At 40.6% G+C, this 20,180-nt stretch overlaps 1 protein-coding gene across 6 annotated transcripts in view; it reads right to left on the reverse strand.

The window, feature by feature from the left end:
• CADM1 (cell adhesion molecule 1) overlaps window positions 1-210 on the reverse strand; it is a 323,545-nt gene extending 323,335 nt beyond the window's left edge. For 4 of the 6 annotated variants that reach the window (XM_081061889.1, XM_081061890.1, XM_081061893.1 and 1 more), the window contains exon 1: window positions 35-182. In XM_081061889.1, coding sequence (XP_080918015.1) covers window positions 35-167 — 133 coding nt within the window. In that variant the 5' untranslated portion in view covers window positions 168-182. Of the gene's footprint in view, window positions 1-34 lie in introns of all 6 variants that reach the window. The other 2 variants (XM_081061892.1, XM_081061894.1) reach the window with 2 other exon arrangements.
• Between the last annotated feature and the right edge of the window lie 19,970 nt (window positions 211-20,180).

Genomic DNA, 20,180 nt, shown 5'->3' on the forward strand with positions numbered 1-20,180 from the left:
TTTAGGGGGCTAGCCGGCTGGTGCCCACACCTACCTGTGGGGATCAGTGCCGCGGTGGAGAGGAGCAACAGCAGAAGCCGGAGTCGGAGCCCGGGAGGCGCCGCCGCCGCCGCCACCGCTGCCGCCGCCGCACACTGGGACCCGCTCGGCAACACTGCACTCGCCATGTCGGGCACCTGCCTCAGACTGGCGGCGGTGGCGTCCTCCGGAGCCCGTGCGGACAACTAATGAGATGCTAATGACATGCGCTGGAGGCGGAGTCCTGACAGACCAATCACAGCGCCGCCAGCCCAACCCGGCTCTCCGAGGACTCGCCCCCCTCTCCCACCCCGCCCTCTGGCGCTGGCGTTCGGCGGCGCGCCCGCGCCACCTAGGGGCGGGGCCAAGGGGAGGGGCGTATGCAAATATGTGTATCTTAAAATTCATTTGCGCTTCTCGGGGATCTAGGAAGAAGTGCTCTCCCGGGCTCCCGGCGCGTGGGGGCTCGGGCTCCAGTGGGGCAGGTCTAGCTTGCCGTACACCTTTATTAGGAATGTTTATAGCGATCGCTGTGTCAGACCGACTACTGGAGAATCTCCCTTGGAGGTTCCCCTGCCCGATACACCGAGTGCATCCGGCCGGAAAATCACACGTTGCAATTCTCCATCACTCACCTTGCACAGAAGGAATAGATCTTTGGGAAACGGGGGCTGTTGGGGACTGTGGAGGGAGAGCGCAGGTCCCCGGATTGACAAAACAATCCGGGAGAAGTGCATGCGTGCGTAGCACGTCCGGCGTAGCTAACCTAGCGGTAGACTCGGGCATAGTTGGGAGAAAGAAGCCCGAGTCCGGCCCTGGGATTTTCGAGTCAGTGTCGTTGTGGTAGATTCTCAGGAAAGGAAGCTCTAAGGGGGGGTCGGCTCAGGCCCCCCAGCTTGCTGAAGGTTTCCTTCCTGGCTTGAATATATGTGTGTGTGTGATATATGTGACCATAGGTAATATTAAATATTTAAGAATACACACACTCAACAAAAAATAATCTATCAAGGCTTCGGGGTGGAGTATGGAGGCAGGGAGGGTGGGGGAAAATGGGGCGTGGGGGAGAGGTGCAGATAGCGTCTGCCGTCTCCCTCCCTTCAGGGCTCAAACCCACCCACCCCTCCTCTGTACCCCTAGTCCCTCCTAAGGCTTCTGGGGACCAACAGGTGCTCTGAGCTTCCCGTATTTCTGGGGGAGGCTCTCCTTGCCGCTTCTCCCTACTCGCTCTCCCCCTCCCGCCCCCGAAATTGCCTCTGCTTTCTTTTGAACCAGGCAGCCGGCTCTCTTGTTTGTCTGCTTTTTAATTACTTATTTTCTTCCCCTCTAGAATATCGTGTGCGCTCTGACCCTCTGTTGCTCAAGCATCAAATTGAAGGACGAGCCACATTAAGTGTAAAGGTTTACAATAATTTAAGTATTCATAGAATGCAGAACAATAAGATGTAGGAAATACAATTTGCATAATAAATATCAATATCACAACAGCTAAAACAAACCATGACAAATTATCTGTGGCTAAATGACCAAGAGATTACGGAATGTAAATTGCTAAATCTGAGCTATAGTCTAAAGGAGCTGTATCAAATGATTTGGCTGGGCTTCCATCCCATCTTGCTAAAAAGAAAGATAGATAGATAGATAGATAGATAGATAGATAGATAGATAGATAGATAGATAGATAGATAGATAGATGATAGATAGATAGATAGATAGATAGAGATAGATGATAGATAGATAGATAAATAAATGAGTTACATGTCAAAAAGGAAGTCAAGATATGCCAACCTACCAAATGAGTTACACTTAAAAACAGCCTCTTATATCCATTATGTATAAACTAATTTCAAGACTGGCCTGTTTTCACAGCCCTGGATATTCTGCTCTGTAATTACAGGCCTCATGCATGAACTGCAGCCAGTCCTCCAGAAGTGGGGAAAGCTCCAGCAGGCAAACACCACTACATGAGGCAGGACACCATGACCACATAGTCACCAGGATAATGTCCAGTCTGCAAAACCCTACCTCTTCTTATCACCTCTGGAAGTAAAGCTACCTGAATCAGATCGAAGGCAAAACAGAGTCCCAACAAAATCAGGATGAACAATTTTAGGCCATATAAATTCTGAAAATGATGTGTAAAAGGTAAAGTATGGTTCTGTATATTAGGAACACTAGCACCCTATCACAGAGCCTAGCACATAATAGTATTAATATTTGCTATTATTGTTACTATTTTTGCATTTATTGAGTACTCATTAAGTATCTTGCATGCCTAATCTCATCTCATCTAATTCCTGTGGTGCATACTGTTATCTCCCATTTTATATTTCTTAAACATAGAAAGATTAAGTCATTGCCCCAAGGTCAAAGTTTCTAAGGTGCAGACAGAGCTTATGCAATTAACCACTATGTTATAGTGTGCCTCAATAAATATTTGTTAAATGAATGAATACATTTCACATTATAATTCACGAATAATAACCATAGGATAGCTACATTTTTAATGTAAGGTGAAAATATGCCAGCAGCTCAGAAACATTTTTTAAAATAACAGGATTGCATTATACTCCTAAAGAAAAGCGTTCCTTGTGAAGCTGAATCTCCAAGAGAATCTAGTCAGGCCCCAGTCCTCCCACACTAGGAGCGCAGTATGGGGACATTGGAAAATGTAGTGTGTTTTCATCTCCCTTCATTCTCTTGGCACATCAAATGAACACCTACTCAAATTTCCAGTTGGCAAAGGACAACATGGGACATTTCCGTAGGAAATGCTAATGCTGTATGACTTACTCACCAGAGGAATGCAAATAGCTTTAGAAATTTCCACCAAAAAATGCCACCTGTGCCATAAGTTTAAGGAACTTGCACATTCAAATTCCCCGGTCATGGGACATCTTTAGCTCTGGGTCTACATGGATAGAACCAGAGCTGAACATTTAGGATTAAGCTGTTGCTACCCTACCCACTAGCCACACTCGTCTCCAACCCCCAGCTCTTTCACACTAAAGATCTCGCCAAGTGCTTTAACATATGGAACATGTGAAGAACGTATCAAATTCCCACAGCCGCTAAATGCAAGTTATGACTACTCTGGCTTTCTCATAGTAAAGCTTGTCATTTTCTGCTTCGTGGACTAGAACTCCTCGCCAACTACAAGTTCCAACATTTTTTTTCCCTTGCTACATGAATTTAACCATTTTTGAAAACCAGATGGTGTTTTTGCCATTTATAACTGATAATCAATTGTTTTGTGAATTTAATTTTTCAAGAAAGAACTGAAATACTTATCAGAATTACAATCTGGGTGCTACTTGTGTTAGAATAAAATTGCCAGAAGCACCAAGAGCCCAGTTCTTTTTTTTCCACTGAGAAAACTTTAACGAGTGAGGGAGAAAGACTCTATATTGTTTGTCTTCACTAACACAGTTGAGAAATATAAATAAACATATATGAAAAATAAGCATGAACGAAAGATTCATGTTTTGGAGAATATATCAGAGGTAATCAGTAAGAACTAGTAACATTTTGCTTTTCAAAATGCTAATTAGTTGAGTACTCATGTATAAAGAGCAATAAAGACAAATAATTAAGAAAAAGAAAATATTTGGGGCAACATTTGCCATGCTACTGGGTTTTATGAGAACCCACAGGACAGTGGTTTAATCACTTTATGAACTGAATGTTTTTGTTCCCCATCCCACCCCCAAATTCATGTGTTGAAGCGCTAACTCCTAATGTGATCATATTCGGAGGTGGGGTCTTTGGGAGGTAATTAGGTTTAGATGGGTTCATGATGATGAGGCCCCTATGATGGGATTAATACCCTAGGAAGAGACGCCAGAGCTCGCTCTCTCTACATGCAGACACTGAAGAAAGGCCATGTGAGGATGCAGCTAGAAGACAGCCTTCTGCAAGCCAGGAAGAGGGTTCTCACCAGAACCCAACCATGCTGGCACCCTGATCTCAGATTTCCAGCCTTCAGAACTGTGAGAACATACATGTCTGTTATTTAAACCATCCGGTCTATGGTATTTTGTTATAGCATCCTGAGCTGACGAAAATAATCTCTAAGCCTCAGCTTTCATTGTCAAAAGGGGTATTAAAATTATAATAAATGTCAGCTTTTTATAGGAAGTCTTCCATAAAGTAAAGTAAGTTAGTAGTATGTTAGAATATTGGACTGGATAGACTCTTGGTCTGTCCAGTAAATAGCTCATCTATACTTAGATTAAGACTAAGCAACTCATCTTTGGGGGTCACAGTCTATGAATCTTTATGAAATATAAAGCCAGCTAAATCCATATTCCTAAATGGATAATGAAACACATTACCTACAGGTTTGTTCCTCAAGACTCATAAAGTTAATAGTAAACTCTTGAATATCAAGAGTTAAAAATCAGTTTAAATGACAAGGAAATACTGACGTAGGTTGCAGAAACTACACATAAACTGGGTCAAGAAGCAGACCCAATGCCCATGTAAGGGAAATTTGCCATAGGGACCCAAGTCATAGTTTGTTCCAATCAGATATCTACAAATATATCCAGGTATACATGGCTGATCCAAATATATATTCTGTAAAAGAAAAAAAAAATACTATAGAGCACTCCAATGGAACAGGCACTGTTAAATTCTGGGAATACAAAGATAAATAAGAAACTGTATCAACTGTCAAGGAACTCAGAGTGTAGTAGGGGAGACAGATATATACCACAATTATTATATGTGATAAAGGTTCTTTTTAAGTCTGTGCACAGCTCTATGTGAACAGAAAAAGTAGGCACCTAACTATATCCAAGGGGCAGGGGTAAATGTCTATGTATGAGGGAAAAATTCACACAGGAGAATGTTTATGAGCTGGCAGTTGAACAAGACTCCATGGGGTAGACAGGGACAGAGAGGGAAGATCATTCGTAAGGCCCAAAGCTTAGGAGGACCTGGTGTATTTGGGGGAAATGACAAATAGTATGGCTGGATCACAGTTTGTCAGATAGCAAGTCAAGAGAAAAAGAAGCTGGGCAAAATATACAGGAGCCAGAGAATATCTCGTTTGACATACTAAGAAGCTTTAATTGTTGATTATAGGTGATAGGAACCCACTGAATTAGTAGTATTTCATGGTCAGATTTACATTCTAGGAAGATTATTCCAGTGACATTATGGTAAAAAAAAAAAAAAAAAGTCTTAAAATGAATTCTAGATTTGACTTTCAGCATTTGAGTAGATGTCAGTACCATTTACCCAAGACGGGCATCGGGGTATGGAACAGGTTCATTTGATTATTTGTTGTTTATTTGGGGGATGAGCAGTGGGATATTTGCCTATGAAATGCTGGTTTAGAACGCAGAAAAGTGACTAAGTGGGGAGTCAAGAGCATGTAGGTAGAAGTTGAAGCCATAGAATTGGGCAGAGGCACAGAATGGAGAGGTGATCACCTAGAAAGTGTATATGAAAAATAAGCCAGGAGTAGTACCAATTATTTAAGAAATGGATGGAGCTTGAGAAGGAGGGACATGGAGATAGCGAAAGAACAAAAAGAGAGCTAAACAAGGAAGAGGTGGTGATTAACCATGTCAGTTACTACAAAGAAATCAAATAAATACATGACACACTATGAAGAGATGACATTAGAAATAAAATTCTGAGGTTCAGTATGTGACCAGCCTCATACTTGGTATAAATAGTCTGATTAAAGTTTGATAAAACAAGGGAGGAGATATGTGCTAATTTTGCTTATCTTGCCAGTAGGGCAGGAAGATGTGATTTGCTAGTGATTTTCTAATATGGAGGAAATAGCTTTAGAGTTTTTCAATTTGACATTCAATTTCATTGACACTGACAGACAGCCTTGGGTGGCATAGAGGGATTGTTGCAACTGAGGTAACTGAACTAATTATCACATCTAGACCTTAGATTTTACTTCCAAACTAAAATATGATTGGTCATGATGCTGCAAAAGTTTTTCCCACACTTTAAAAGTCATATTTTCCGATATGATATCGTAATTGTCCGATCTAGCATTGTGATAATTCCATCGTACTATAGCACAACTTCCCAGGCAGCAGGATTTCAGCAAGATCCATTAAAAGCAGACATTGATATCTATAGATTTTCATAAAGCTGCAAATATAAACTAGCCATATTATGAATATAAGATTGTATCACTTATGCTGTTAAAAGATGACAATGGTAACATAACTTTTTGTAATATGGGTTGTAAACAGGACAAGTTCTGAATAGAAATTGTCTTGATAATCTATCTTGCAGTCCCAAACAGGAAAAGTTTTTAGGAGAATGGTCTCAAAAGCCCATCCTTAGGGTCTTGTGGTGGCCCTGTCCAAGTTTTCATGTTTGTCCTCATGATTTCAACCTACACTCAGATCCCTCAACTGCATTTTAAATTGGATATTCTGCTTTTGTTTCTTCTTCTTTCTGGTTATCCCTGCATGACCAGTGGACGACTTAGAGATTTTGCACCAAAGTGCCCATGTTTATTTATTCTTCAAACTCTGTCGACTTAAATCAAACCATTGTCTTATAGCAAATACCAAACCCTACATTTCCAAAGGACTGCATATAGTTTAGCAATGCAACTCACATCAATGTCAATGCCTGGCTAAATCCCATGTAACTCTTTGAAAATATAGGAGTTTGTCAAAGGGTTCCAGAAGAGGAATAATCATCCTGCTCTTTTGCAGATTTAGATTTTTTTTTTTCTTTTTTAAATGTTATTTCAGCTCTCCAAGGATACTCTTCTATCAGCTAGCAGGAACCCCACGTGGTACTTTGAATATCTTCTTTTACCTGTCCCTAGACTGTGAAAAACTGAAGTTCAGTTTGTTTAAAAATTGTGTTTTGAAGAAAAGCAAGGCTTAATTTCAGTCTTTCATGTTCGTTGACAGCATTGTCACTTGCTACGCTATTTCTCTAAGACTTTCGTTACTGTACTAATATCTCTCCATATATTTTATTTATGTGGCTGGGTCTGAGATGAATAACACATTTATGCAAAAATCTCAGTATATCTACAAGATGCCAATACACAGAACAGGAATACTCTCCTACACGCGTTAATAAAATGTGGTAAATAGCATATAGTTTCAGAGGCAATTAGTACGGTTTGTGACTTCAATTACCAAAAAAAAGCCCTTATGATTTCTCATAATTGTTATTTATCTTTCATCTAAAGTGTTCTTCTTGTCTGTGTCAGCTTTGGCCCAAAAATAGCATTGCCAGTGGGGAAAGTGTACAGCTGTTGCCTATCACACTAAGATGAAGAAGAGAAATCAAGGATCAGGACCCTGGAGCCGACTACTCTTCTTGGAGAGCTACTCGGTGGGCCTTTGGATTGATCTCATTCTGTTGTGCCATCCACTCATGTCCTCCCACCAGAGTCAAACCACTCCTGGTTTCTCAGTTCATACAGCCAACTGGAGGAGTGCAGTTTGCTTCCTAATGAAAAGGAGGAGAAAATCTCATGAAGTCAATTGAAACTTAAGAAAGGTTAGGAATTCCAAGTTGGTAAGGTCTCTAGAATATTGGTCTCCTAAACAGACATTTTGTAAAGTAAGATTATCTTAACATCAAATGCTCCCATCTTACTTCATCTGATTCCATTCCTGTCTGAGCATGAAACAAGTCTCCCTGGTCACCTGTGCCGCCCTCCTTCTCCAGGCAATGCCAGTGTGGCCATGTGTCTGCTCCTAAAGGATTTCCCAAGGAGGGTAAAATTCCAGAGGACCTAGGAACATCATCACGTGATGTTTAAATTACTCTGTCCCTTCTTCTCAAACTTACGAGGCATCCATCACACTTGTATTCAGGATAACAATGCTATGCTGGTAAATTATATACGTTCAGCATGTACTGCAAATAAAATTTCTGATGTATAACTTACAAAATTATCTCTTCCACCCTCTGGGTTTGCATCGCGGCTCATCCAGGGGCTTTTACTCAATATGTGTTTTGTTATGGAGATGAAAAATAAAAAATAAAAAGCCCTCCTCCTTCCTTTCCCCCTTCTCCATTGAATGCACTAGTAAAATAGTCTTTTGATGCAGAAGAAATCCTATTGAGGACCTACAGGCGTGCCATCATGGTAGCATCACTTCTTCATTATCTGATTCTTTTCCCAATTGGCAATGCTTTATGGAGAGCCATATTCTTTCAAAAGCAATGATAAGGGGTATTTGGAATAAACAGAGAGGCCCCTAGTCAGTGAATACCTTGGCTTTCTATGGATTGTGACTTTTAAAGCCAGTTCCTAGGAACTCAGCCTTTTTATCTTCAAATGTTCAAAATTAATTTGCCGAGCCATACATATGGGCTCTCTTCCCTCACTAAAATTATCTTTAAAATCACTGAGATTTAGACTATGCTTTCCATATGGAAACAGAGGGGAGGTTATTTCTAGTGTTTTCCCTTCTTCCTTTTTAAACTATATTATTGATTGATTTATCTTGAATAATTGAGAAAAGAGATCTGTTTTGCAGAGGGCAAGAGGGCTACAGCTAATGCACAAACATTGAGTACACAACACCAGCTCAACTCAATTATCTGGGGTCTGGGGAGACTCCAACCTGCCCATTTCTGTTTCTCAGTGGCAGGCTAAAAATCACCCAGATGGAACTGGTTTGCTGAATCAGGTTACAATGGCCAATTCCATATTCTCATCAGTTTCAAAAGATTGCTCCTCTATTCTGAAAGGCATTGCAAATAAACACACACACACACACACACACACACACACACGCACACACGCACACACGCACACTCTTTCTGGAAAGACTCAACCTTAAGGATAGCTTAGCACTCTTATTCCCCAGCATTCCCTCAAAGCTGCAAAACCAGAATCACTGAAAGGACATTAGGAGAACAACCTATAAGTCACATTAGGGAAACTATTACCGTAGCTCTCTGCTCACTACTAAGTCGTCTTTTTATTTCAGAGTACTTACAAGATATCTTCTTAGGTCTCTAACCCCCCCATAAAATACATCATTTTTACAGACACTGCATTTTAGTTAAACCTTCTACTCTTGAAGGAATTATCATTTTCTGAAGGATAGTTGTTCATTCTGTTGGCTATTAAATTTGTTTATTAAGGTAAAAAAGCAAAAGGGAGAACACTAACTATGTGCCAGGATATGTGCTAGTTTGCCTTACATGTATAATGTATTCTTTTTAAGAAGTTCTCTCTTTTCTTTCTCCACTGATAAGCGTATCATATAAAGGCCCTTTCTGGCAGAAAAATTTGAAATTGGCTTATTTTGATCCTAAAAAAGGTTAAGGGGACATTATTTGAATTTTTGCCGAAGGGATCCAGATTGTCAAACTACTTCACTGGATAAAAGGAATAATACAGATAGAATTTGTATTCAAATGCTTTATTGCTATTTTTCTTTGGTTAATTTGAAATGCATTTTGACAAAGGTATACAAATTTTAATCAGAGCTGAGAAGTATGGAATAAAGGAAAGAAGCATCAATATTTCCCTCAAGGTTTAAGATATTTTTTCCTAATATCTCTCACCACGAGCTCAAGTGTTGAATAGATCTGCCTTCATCTTCCTTCACAATTCCTTTCCTGGGTATTTCAAAATTAATCAGTCAAGCAAATACTTATTGACCAATATACTATGTTCGGCACTAAGAAAGATACAAAGCTGAACAAGACATGATCTCTTATCTCAAAGAATTTATAATTGAGTTAAAGAGGCAAGATCTGTGAAAAGTTAAGTAACACCTCAAAGCAGTACATGAGAAGCACCTAATATGGAGAGGGAAAGAGTTAGGCAAATATATTAAAATCCTGTTAAATGATTCTTCATTTTATAGATATAGTTACTTTGAGATCCAGTTTATGTCCGTTACACAAAAAGAACTACAAGATCTTATATAACATAATGAACAACAAATACAACCAAATTTTACAAAACACTTAACTACACTTATACATCCAAATTGCATACCTACTAACATTAATGCCTTGCTATTCTGAGTTGCTAATTTGAGGAAAAGGAATCAGAAGTGGGTGCTAAGTTTGCATGTAATTTCACTTAATATAAAAGATACCCTGTCCCTTCCTGGCCTTTTCTCACTTCTTTCCTGTCATTCAAAAACCCGAAGAACATTCAAACAGGCTGATTAATGGCCCCCAAAATATCTAGGTCCCAATCCCTGGAACTTGTGAACATTCCTTCCCAAGGGACCTTCACCTTATATGGAAAAGTGGTGGTTCCAGATGTAATTAAGGTAAGGATGTTGCGATGGAGAAATTATCCTGGTGGGCCCTAAATGCAATCACAATTGTCTTTATAAGAGGAAAGCAGAGCGAGATTTGATATACACACAGAGGAGGTGCTGTAAAGACAGAGCAAAGAGAGATTTAAAGATGCTGGTCTTGAAGACGGGAGTGGTACTGCCGCAAACCAAGAGACACCAGCAGGGACAAGCAGCTGGAAGAGGCGAGGGACAGATTCTCCCACAGACCCCCTGGAGGGAGTGCAGCCCTGCCGACACCTTGATTTCGGCCAGTGATACTGATTTTGGACTTTTGGGCTCCAGAACTGCAAGAAAATTAATTTCTTTTGCTTTAAGCCACCAAGTTTATGGCAACTTGATACAGCAGTCTCAAGAAACCAATACAGACACTAATATTTATCGAATGTTCGCTGTGAGCCAGTTACTCTATATAAGACATCTCATTTAATTCTTGTGACAACTGGGTATTATTATTATTATATGGGTGAGAAAATTGCAGCTCAGAAATGTTAAGTAACTTGCACAAATCTATCTGACTTTGAAAACCTGTGCTCTTTACACCAAGCCATGTTTTCTCAGTGCCTTGGTTTTTCCTTGATTGGCAATCATTCTTGTCTTAAGTCAGGATAACCCAACCTGACATGAAATGTAACCAGCTTAAGCATATACATGTGTAGATTTCTTTCCTTCTGTCTGCAATACAGGTTCCATTCTAATCAGGTTCCAGGATCTAACACATGCTTAGACCGTGACTTAGTTTAAAACACAAAACCCAAACACACCATTGCCTTCTTTCTGTGGAAACTAACAGTGATTTGGGCCTGGAGTCACCCTATGGAACAGGCTCTTGTGGTTTATCCCCTACCTGCCTGGGGGAGTCACATCTCGGGCCTCGGACTGACAAGTTCCTCCTGGCTACTGCTGCAAACACATATCTGATGATGACAGTGTGCGATTCTAGTTAACATTTTGGCAAAGGGTGCTTTCTAATAGAGAAGAGGGGCTGAGGTAGGGAGAGGGGAACTTAATTTTGTCTCTTTCCTTTTCCTCCCTTTGATGACTGCCCTGGCCTTTGAAGTTGGGTAAATACACAGCATGGTGGGAGGGGATGCCAGCTGCTCAGACACCACTGGCAGAAGACTGAAGAGCTATTGCCTTCCCTCCCCAGACTGGGAGGTGTGCCCTGTTGCAACACTTTTTCCCTGGGGGATTGAGCATGGGGAGCTGCCAGATAAGTCCCAGCCTATACGCTGTTCTTGAGGCCTTCAGCAGGATCAGCTCCGGCAGGGTTTTCTGACTCCAGCATTGCCTTCTCAGATGACATTTCTCTCTTTAGGTCATCATCTATGACGTCAGAAAAAAAATAGTGGGAAAGGCCTTCTGCCTCTTTCCTCTTGCTTCTTTATCCTATCTTCTCTGCACCATCTCCTGTCCAAATCATTTTGCAGTTTTAGGGGCTAATCTTTCTACTACTGCTTTCTTTTCTATTAAAATGGAAACTTCTACAAGACCTAGAATTCATTAAGCACTGTACACCACAAGCATTCCATCAAACACCTGCAGTATACAATACCACTTGCTAGGGTTTGTGCTATAATATAAGAAAGCTTAGCATGGTTCCAGAGGGGTGAGCCACAGCAGCTGCGTGGAAGAGGTGATAAGCAAGTGGCAAAGGGCCGTGAGTAGAATCCAACCTACTAGCTCTTCCTTCAGGAAAATAAAACCCTTTTAAAGGATAGCTTCCTACTGAAGCAGACTCACCTCGATGCTGCCAAAAGTACCCCAAGGACTGCCAAAAAAACCCGGGAGACAATTTGACCTTACTTACCAAATGATTGGAACCAACCAAACATGGAGATGAAAGAGTGGCGGCAAAACAAAATCAGATGGAAAAGAGGAAACTTTTAAAAGGGAGAAAGAAATGCAGACTCAATTAAGTCAATTAAAGATTCTGTGAAGGACTGGGGGAAAGAGACCATGCTTATCAATCCACAGATTAGGAGAAAAAGATGATTAAAATGCATGATGTCCTCTCACAAGGAAGACAATAATCAGCCGTGAACAAACACAGGAAGAAACTTTCTGGGGGGGCCTGGTACTGGATTCAATAGGTCCCACCCTTCTCTCCTTGGGAACTCAACCACAACATCATCTTTTCCAAGCCTTCCTAGTTTAAGAAAACAATATTAATAGTACTACTATGTCTAATAATAATGATAATAATTAAAATTTATTGAACACCTACTACATACACACCAGGTTTTCTGCTAAGAGATGTATCAAATTTAATACTCTGTAACAGGGAGGTGTTATTCTTATCCAGTTTCCTTGATAAGGAAACTGTGGATTGAAAATATTAAGCAGTTTACCCAAGGTAACCATTAGTAAGTGGTGGAACGAGTTAGACAATTGGACGTAAGTATTTTTATTTCCGAACTCCATGTTATATTGCCAAATACATGGTAAATAATATGGTTGTACACACACATAATGTTGTACACACACATGTGCACACACAGGCATGTACCCTCGTTAGCATCATTCTTATGGAGCTGGTTCTCTGCAATAGTGTTTTGGTTCTCTTCAAATCCTCTCTTACCATGACATGCCTTCAACAAATTTCTTTCTGCTACTTTTTCTAGAAATGTTGGTCAATTGTCCCAGGATGTAGTGATGCTTACCACACCCTACATGATATAAAAAATACCTACCCATCCGTAATTCTGTTTCTTGGACCATGTCTCGGTATACGCCTTGATCCTCTGTGAAACTTTTATGTCAATATATAGCATAAGACTCATTCTCTCTTTCTCTAAGGTAAATTTACTACTATGATATGAAAATTTTTTTGTTTGTCATTAAGGGTCAAAACCACAACACAAAATAAATGGCAAGTCGACAAGCCATAGGTTTCTCCATAAGACAGTGGAGAGCTCTGTGGATGAGTGCATTGCAGTCTAGTGCCTTTATAGTCTGCCTGAGAATGTTCCCTCTGCCATGTTAGCTCGCAGTACTCACTGGCTTGAAATCTTGACCATGAATCTGAATAACCTGGAGGGCTTGTTACAGCGCAGGTTACTGTGTCCCACCCCCAGAGTTTCTGCTTCAGTAGCGTGGGGTAGGGCTCTGGAATTTACATTTCTAACAAGCTCCCAGATGCTGCTGCTGAACTGGAAGCCAGATTTTGAAAACCACTAGTGTCAAGAAATGGATTTATATACCTACTTTAGAGCTAAATAATATAACTAATCTGGGCTGCATGGGACAGTGTTAAATGGATCTCTCTCTCTCTCTCTCTCTCTCTCTCTCTCTATATATATATATATATATACATATATACAAATATATATGTATATATATATATATATATTTATTTACACACACACAGAGAAAAGTATATACAGGGAGTGCCAAAAAAACGTATACACATTTTAAGACAGGAAAAAACTATTAAAATTATAATACTCAATATATACCGATACAAAAAGATGAATACAAGTCACGTTTGACTTCTGTAATTACAAGAGGTGCTCGAAGTGGTTACCATCAGCGTCCAGACACTTCTGATTACAGCGAACTACTGCTTGAGCAACGTTGACCAAAGTGTCCACTTGTATACCTTTTTTTGGCACCCCTGGCATAGGTCTCACTATATATATCTCTATATATCACAATATATGTGAACATGTATATGTAACTGTCCAAAGCTTGTACACTCAAATTGTTTCTTTTTAGCATCATAACTTCTCCATGAAGTAGTATCATAACATAATGTGTCTAAGACAGTGAACTCTAATGTCAGACAGGTCTTAGTCCAAATTCCCAATCTTCTAATTACTAGCTGTGCTACTTTGGGCTACCCACATTAAGCTAGCTCACTAAGACTCATTTCTAAAATTGAAAAAATATGAGTGCGTACTTTGTGGTGGTGCTGTGAGGATTAATGGAGGTAATGTGGGAAAAGTACTCACACACTGTCTGACGTTTGATAAATATTCCATGGGCACAGATGTACTTGTTCTATGTAGTCCTAATCCGGGCACTGAAAAAGTAAGGGACTCGTTCAAGGACTCTAACCTGCTAGGAGCAGAGCTGAGCCTTTTGATTTCAAGGCCCAGATTCTGGTTTGAGTGATTTCAGCATGTTGTGCATTCTATAGGCAGCTTTGGGGATGGTGGTACCTCCATTAATGAAGCCTCAGGGAATGGAGTTTTTATTCCACATTTTAAAAACAAACAAAAAACTCTTCCATAAATCATCTGAAGGAAAGCTGCTTGTATTCACGGCTGCCCATGACAAAAATACCTGAACACAGCTTCTATAAGGCCCTTCCCAGTCAAATGTAAATAAGGCTCACCCTAGGCAAATCTGTTAAGATGAAGAAAACTCCTTTATTCCACCTCAGTGGCAAATGTCAAATGTTCTCTTTCCTCCCCTTCCTCTCCAAAATAAGAAGGTGCCTGCTGTCAGTCATTGACCCTTATTGGTAGATTGACTTCTGTGTGAATGAGTTTCAATATAGGATCACATTTGTATTTTAAATCTTTCATATTTAATTATGGGAACCAAAAATTTTTCTTCCTTAATATGCATTTCAGGCATTAGCTGGCAGAAACAGAGAAATGAGAGAAGTTCAGAGAACCCTGGTATATCTTCTCTGTCTTCCTGAGATATTAGAAGGATCAAATGGAAACTGCTAAACTCTTTCCTCCAGTCCAGTGACTTGCTGGGAAATGGGATAGAACGGGGTGGGAGTGGGAATGCCCAGAATCTCTGCTACCCATCCCCCTGCCAACTTCCCCAAGTAAACATATAGGTAAAATCAGTGTGTTGCAAGGCAGACAGAACTTCAGGACAAGTATTCAAACCCCACTTCACCAGATTGCCATACCTATACTCCTCTTCCCTGCCATCTTCCCTCCCTTTCTTACCTGACTACACGTTAGACTTCTTCTTCCAGTCTAATATATGGATTTGGACAAATTACTTAGCTTTTCTGAGCCTTAGGTATCCCAGTTTTGAAAAAGAAATAACATCTCCCTCACTGAGTGATAAGAGATACTATAGATGAGTCTCCTAGGAGAGAGCCTGCTCCTGGTGGACACTTAGTAAATGCTTATTCATTCATTCTATTTGTCAGTCTACTATTTGGTGAGCCATTAAAATGAACATTATGTGTACCTACTATGAGCAAGGCACTAAGCCGACTACTGCAGATTTAATGATGAGCAAGACATTGTTCTTCTCTGATGAAAGGTATACTCTGGCGCAGTGGTTCTCACCCCTGGATATGAATCACACTGTCTGGTGGAGGGAGCTTTTCCTGGATCCCACCCCAGATCTGGCTGGGAGCTTCTGGGAAGGACAATGTTGTATTATTAAGTTGGTGCAAAAGTAACTGCGGTTGTAAAGGTTAAAAATAATTGCAAAAACCGCAATTGCTTTTGCACCAACCTAATAAAAGCCCCTCCCACGTTTCCTCAGGGAATGGAGGCATAGCCAACTTTGTGAGCTACCCTGGGGTTAAATCGCTCCCCTCCCCCCTACACCCTCCCCACATTAACTCTGCTTCTTCCCCCTCCTTCCTCTTGCCCCAGGGAAACAGCACAGTTTAGGTTTTCTGATAGATTATTTTAGTTGCTATTTGCTATTTTAGCTAGTAGTCAGTATTGTTTTGGTCATATCATTGTTGACTGGTATCTTGCACACATCCTTCTACTGCCTGTATATTTCTATGTCTGGCAATGTGTTTATGACAGAGAAGTTTGTCATTGAGATACACCTTCTTTATTAATAGTAGTTATGCCTGTAGACTGAACCATGTTGTTAGGGTTAGAGCTATGGTTTTTCTAGAACACCAGTATTCCTTCTTGGTCCTTTGCTCCCCTTCTTTGGGCTCTGCCATAGGGGTTCGCTTCCTTCAGTTAATACTAACTGATGTAACAAATCGGGGTAGTTTGGAGTTCAAGGTTCCCATCTATATCAGATAGTTACTGGCTGGCAAACAATATCTTTGGGTGACAGACGCCTTATAATTACTAAGTTCATACCACGTGCTGTAATTATTATGATGATTTATCACTCAGAAAACACTTGAAAGCACAATCAAGTCCTTCAAAGATCTAACCAATTTAGCTCTGAATCAATACCAAATGTTATCCAAAAGTCAAGTTCTGCTGTAAGACTCTAGACCCTTGACTCATCAATAGACAGATAGACAGATATGCAGGCTATGGGCTGGTCAGTCATAATTCTAAGCTGCCAGTTTAGGGGAAAAAAAAAAAAGAAAAAGAAAGGAAGAAAAAGGTTAAAATCCCTAGATTGGATGGAATGAGCTGAAGTGTTTTCAAATGGATTTGAGAAACTGAACTGTTCCCAGGCGGAAAGATAAAAAGTGAAGCTACAGTCAGTCTGGCTTTTTGGCTCGCCTAACCTTTTTACTGCTGGATAATGAGGAATCAGCTATAATTTACACACAGTATTCTTTTCACAGATTATATTGAGGTTTGGGGGGTGGGAGAGAGAAAGGGGAAGGGAGAGAGACTGACTTTTAGTCTTGCATCATCTCTCTCCCCAAAAGGCACATCGGGGAGCCATGCCCTCTGCATGTTGTTGTGACAAATTTCAAGTCAAGAGGGTGCTTGAATTGGATTTATTACAATTGGAAGAAAAGGAATTGTAATCTTTATGAGCCAACGACATGGAGCCTTATAATAAGAGAATGAAGGATCATTTCAAATTTAAAGCAAATTAGATTACTGGGGTCAAATCCTTCAGCAGAGACATCATGACTTTAGAGGGTTGCTCATATATTTGACATTCTTCCCCCTCCCCAGGTTTTGCATTAACATTTAAGTGCTTTTTAAAAACAAAGTTAATACTCTTATGGAGTGAAAGTGCCCTAAAAATCCGAATAATGAATGGAAGGGAAAAGGGGAATCTACTAAAGGAATTCACTGATCCATGTGCTAAAGCTGGGCTTGCCTTCATTTACTTCCGGACGTGGAAGGAACCTCACCAGGTCATCCGGTCAAGTACTCGGTCTCTAGCTAGCAGCACACCCAAACCACTCAGGAAAGGGTATCACATTTTCAAATTTTTTGTGGAAGGACATTTTCTAGCTTTTTTAGTTGCTTGTTCTGCTTTTCAACCTCTGAGCAAGACTAACAAATTCTGCCTCGTGTCTTTACAAACTCTCACCTGACAATTTAAGATCTTGTCTCTAACCTGTCCCTTTCGTTTACCTTTTGTACTTCAAAAACACCCACCACCCACATTGCTCTAATCCAGGACATTGCCTGTAATTAAGTTTCACTCCCAACCAAAGATCTTTCCCATAATATCATTTAGCTTTTAAGCAAATGTATGACTTGACATTTATATGTAACATGTACCCTGCTATATATCTGCTCTTCCTGTTCCTCACCACAGCAGGAGCCAGTATGGCTCCCCTCCTCCAAGCCCAAGTCTAGCTCTACATCCCTGCCCCCATTTGTGGCCATGATCCCAAGCTTCTTGGGGTCTATCGACTTCTTTTCCACTTTCCATTTCTATGTCTCTCAAGAAATTGTCAAAGTAATAAGGAAAAGATTCTAGTTCTAATCCAGCCCTGGTCTGGTACTCACTGAAAACCAAAAAAAAAAAGAATTTGAACCCAATTCTTGTCATGGAATTAATGGGGCTTGGGAGTACAAAGATGGAAGTAAAGAGATGACATTTTTCATTCCCTCGCAGTTTCAGCATTAGAACAATGCGCTAGCTGATGTTCAAAGCTTTTTCTCCTCTAGCTCTGTCAAGTCTCCTCTAGCTCTGTCAAAAATGACATTTGCCCATCCAATGGTCTCAACAAACCTTGCTAAAACATCTCAATAATTACCCCCATTACAGAAGGAGAGAGTAACAGACAATCATTAAGAATTGGGTCAAGTTGTTCTGGGTGGTGGTGGCCAGAAGTAAAGTCAAGGCTGTCTACCTCCCAGACTATTTACTTTTCAGCCAATTCATCCCAAAGAGACTTCCCTTGCTCCTTTCACTAGTATCTCCCTTGAAACCCAAATGGGCCAAGAAGAGCCATGCTCAGCTCTGGAATAATAATTTCTCTGTTTCTAAGGAAGGTCTCTCTGGAGAGCCTTTGGGCCAAATGGAGGTTTAGATGATCTAAACATTTAAGTGCATATTGAATGCAGTCAGATACTATACCCTGACCCACATCACAAGCTCTAGACCGTATTTCTCTGGAATACTAGCTTTTGATGTATTAACCTTCCACTAGTTCCTTATGGAACAGAGTACAGGTCAAAATTAGAGGTCTGTACAGGGGCCCAAGTTTTACCTATTAAGCTTTGTGGGAGCTTCCCTTGAGAACTGAGTTTTACTTAATGCTGCTACAGATTCTTTAAAGAATCTAAGTAATTCACTCTTGTTTTGTCATTCTTCTTTTTTAAAAACAAGACTGGGGCAGGATGGGAAAGACATCGGAAGCATAGGTTTCTCTCTTTATCCAAGTTGTGAGCTTATCTTTTCATCACATCCAATTCTGGTTGTGGAAAGGGTAGGGATCTCTAAGAAATGCCGACTTTGCAGACATAAGGAAGAAAGGAGCTTTCAGGACGGAGGTGAGCAAGAGGGTCTTAAGGTATCATTAAAAAAATCATCTGGTTCAGTCACCTGCATTCAGACAAGGAAAAACATTAGAATGTCCTTTTATCCAGCAAAACTGGGGTCCAGATGAAGTAAATGGTTAAGTGCTTTACTCAAGGTCACACAGCTAGCGACAGAAGTGGCCGCACAGCCCAGTGCAAGTATAGCACTTGGCAAAGGAGAGTTCAACTCATCCACAGAAGGGCTATAAATGTCTGCTCCTTCATCAAAATCCAACTACCTTCAGGCCAGATGGCTAGAGTTATAAAATTAATATTAATTTTTTTTTGTAAAAAGCTCTTTTTAAAATGGAGAATGGAATGGTGCAATTAGAAGCTCTGTCCAAGAAACATGAGCTAGGTGTACATAGGATATGGTGCTGTGAAGGACAGGCTGGCAAGAGGCCCGCAGGAAGCTTCATGGACTTCAAACCCAATTATTACAGTGATTTCAATCAGCAGATGGGATTCCACAAACAATAACATTTCCAAGGTAGTTTCCATTCTAAGTAATTGCCATTTCCCAAGAGTCAATTGGTGGGAAGGGTCTAGCCATCCCAAGGAAGATGCTTCTGCTTCCGATATCTTCTCTACCTTCAATTAGCTTTTGGTTCAACACATGCATAAAACACATTCTTGTGCTTACACACACACACACACACACACACACACACGTATGCACATGTGAACACCTAGGGCTCCTCAAAAGACCACAAAATAGCTTGTCTATAGGATCTTAATCATTCTATGTGTAAGTTTCAGACTTACTCTATCAATAGTGAAGAGCAAAACAGTGCTGGGCAGCGATGTTCCCGTATCAAAGAACAAAGTTGAAACTCCCATACAATTATGTTTGATCACAGTAGAAGGTGAAATCATTAGATATTAGCTAGGTGCAGTAGAATAAAAATGAAGTGTTAGCGGGGGTTCATTACACTGTATTTTCAGAGCCAGGAAGATCAATGCGTTCATGCATCATGAATTAGGCTCCGGCTTTCGCCTTCCCTGCTCTCCGGAAACCCAACATGATCTATCACCAGCCATACATCACCGTTTCAGGATCGCACATTAACGAGAAAGCTGCAGTTTCCGCCTGTCAAGCTGACCAGCTGCCTCTTTCTCAGGTGCAGAAGCGAGAATGTTTCTGGATCAGGATTTTCCTTTTAACACAAAAAGGGGTATAAGAGGTCAGTGTCAGCTGGACAGTCACATGGTCTGATCTTTGTGCTGTCCCAGTGCTAGAGCTGATGGTCCTGTCCTT

Source organism: Rhinolophus hipposideros (genome assembly GCF_964194185.1).
Source record: "Rhinolophus hipposideros genome assembly, chromosome: 10".
NCBI lineage: Eukaryota > Metazoa > Chordata > Mammalia > Chiroptera > Rhinolophidae > Rhinolophus > Rhinolophus hipposideros.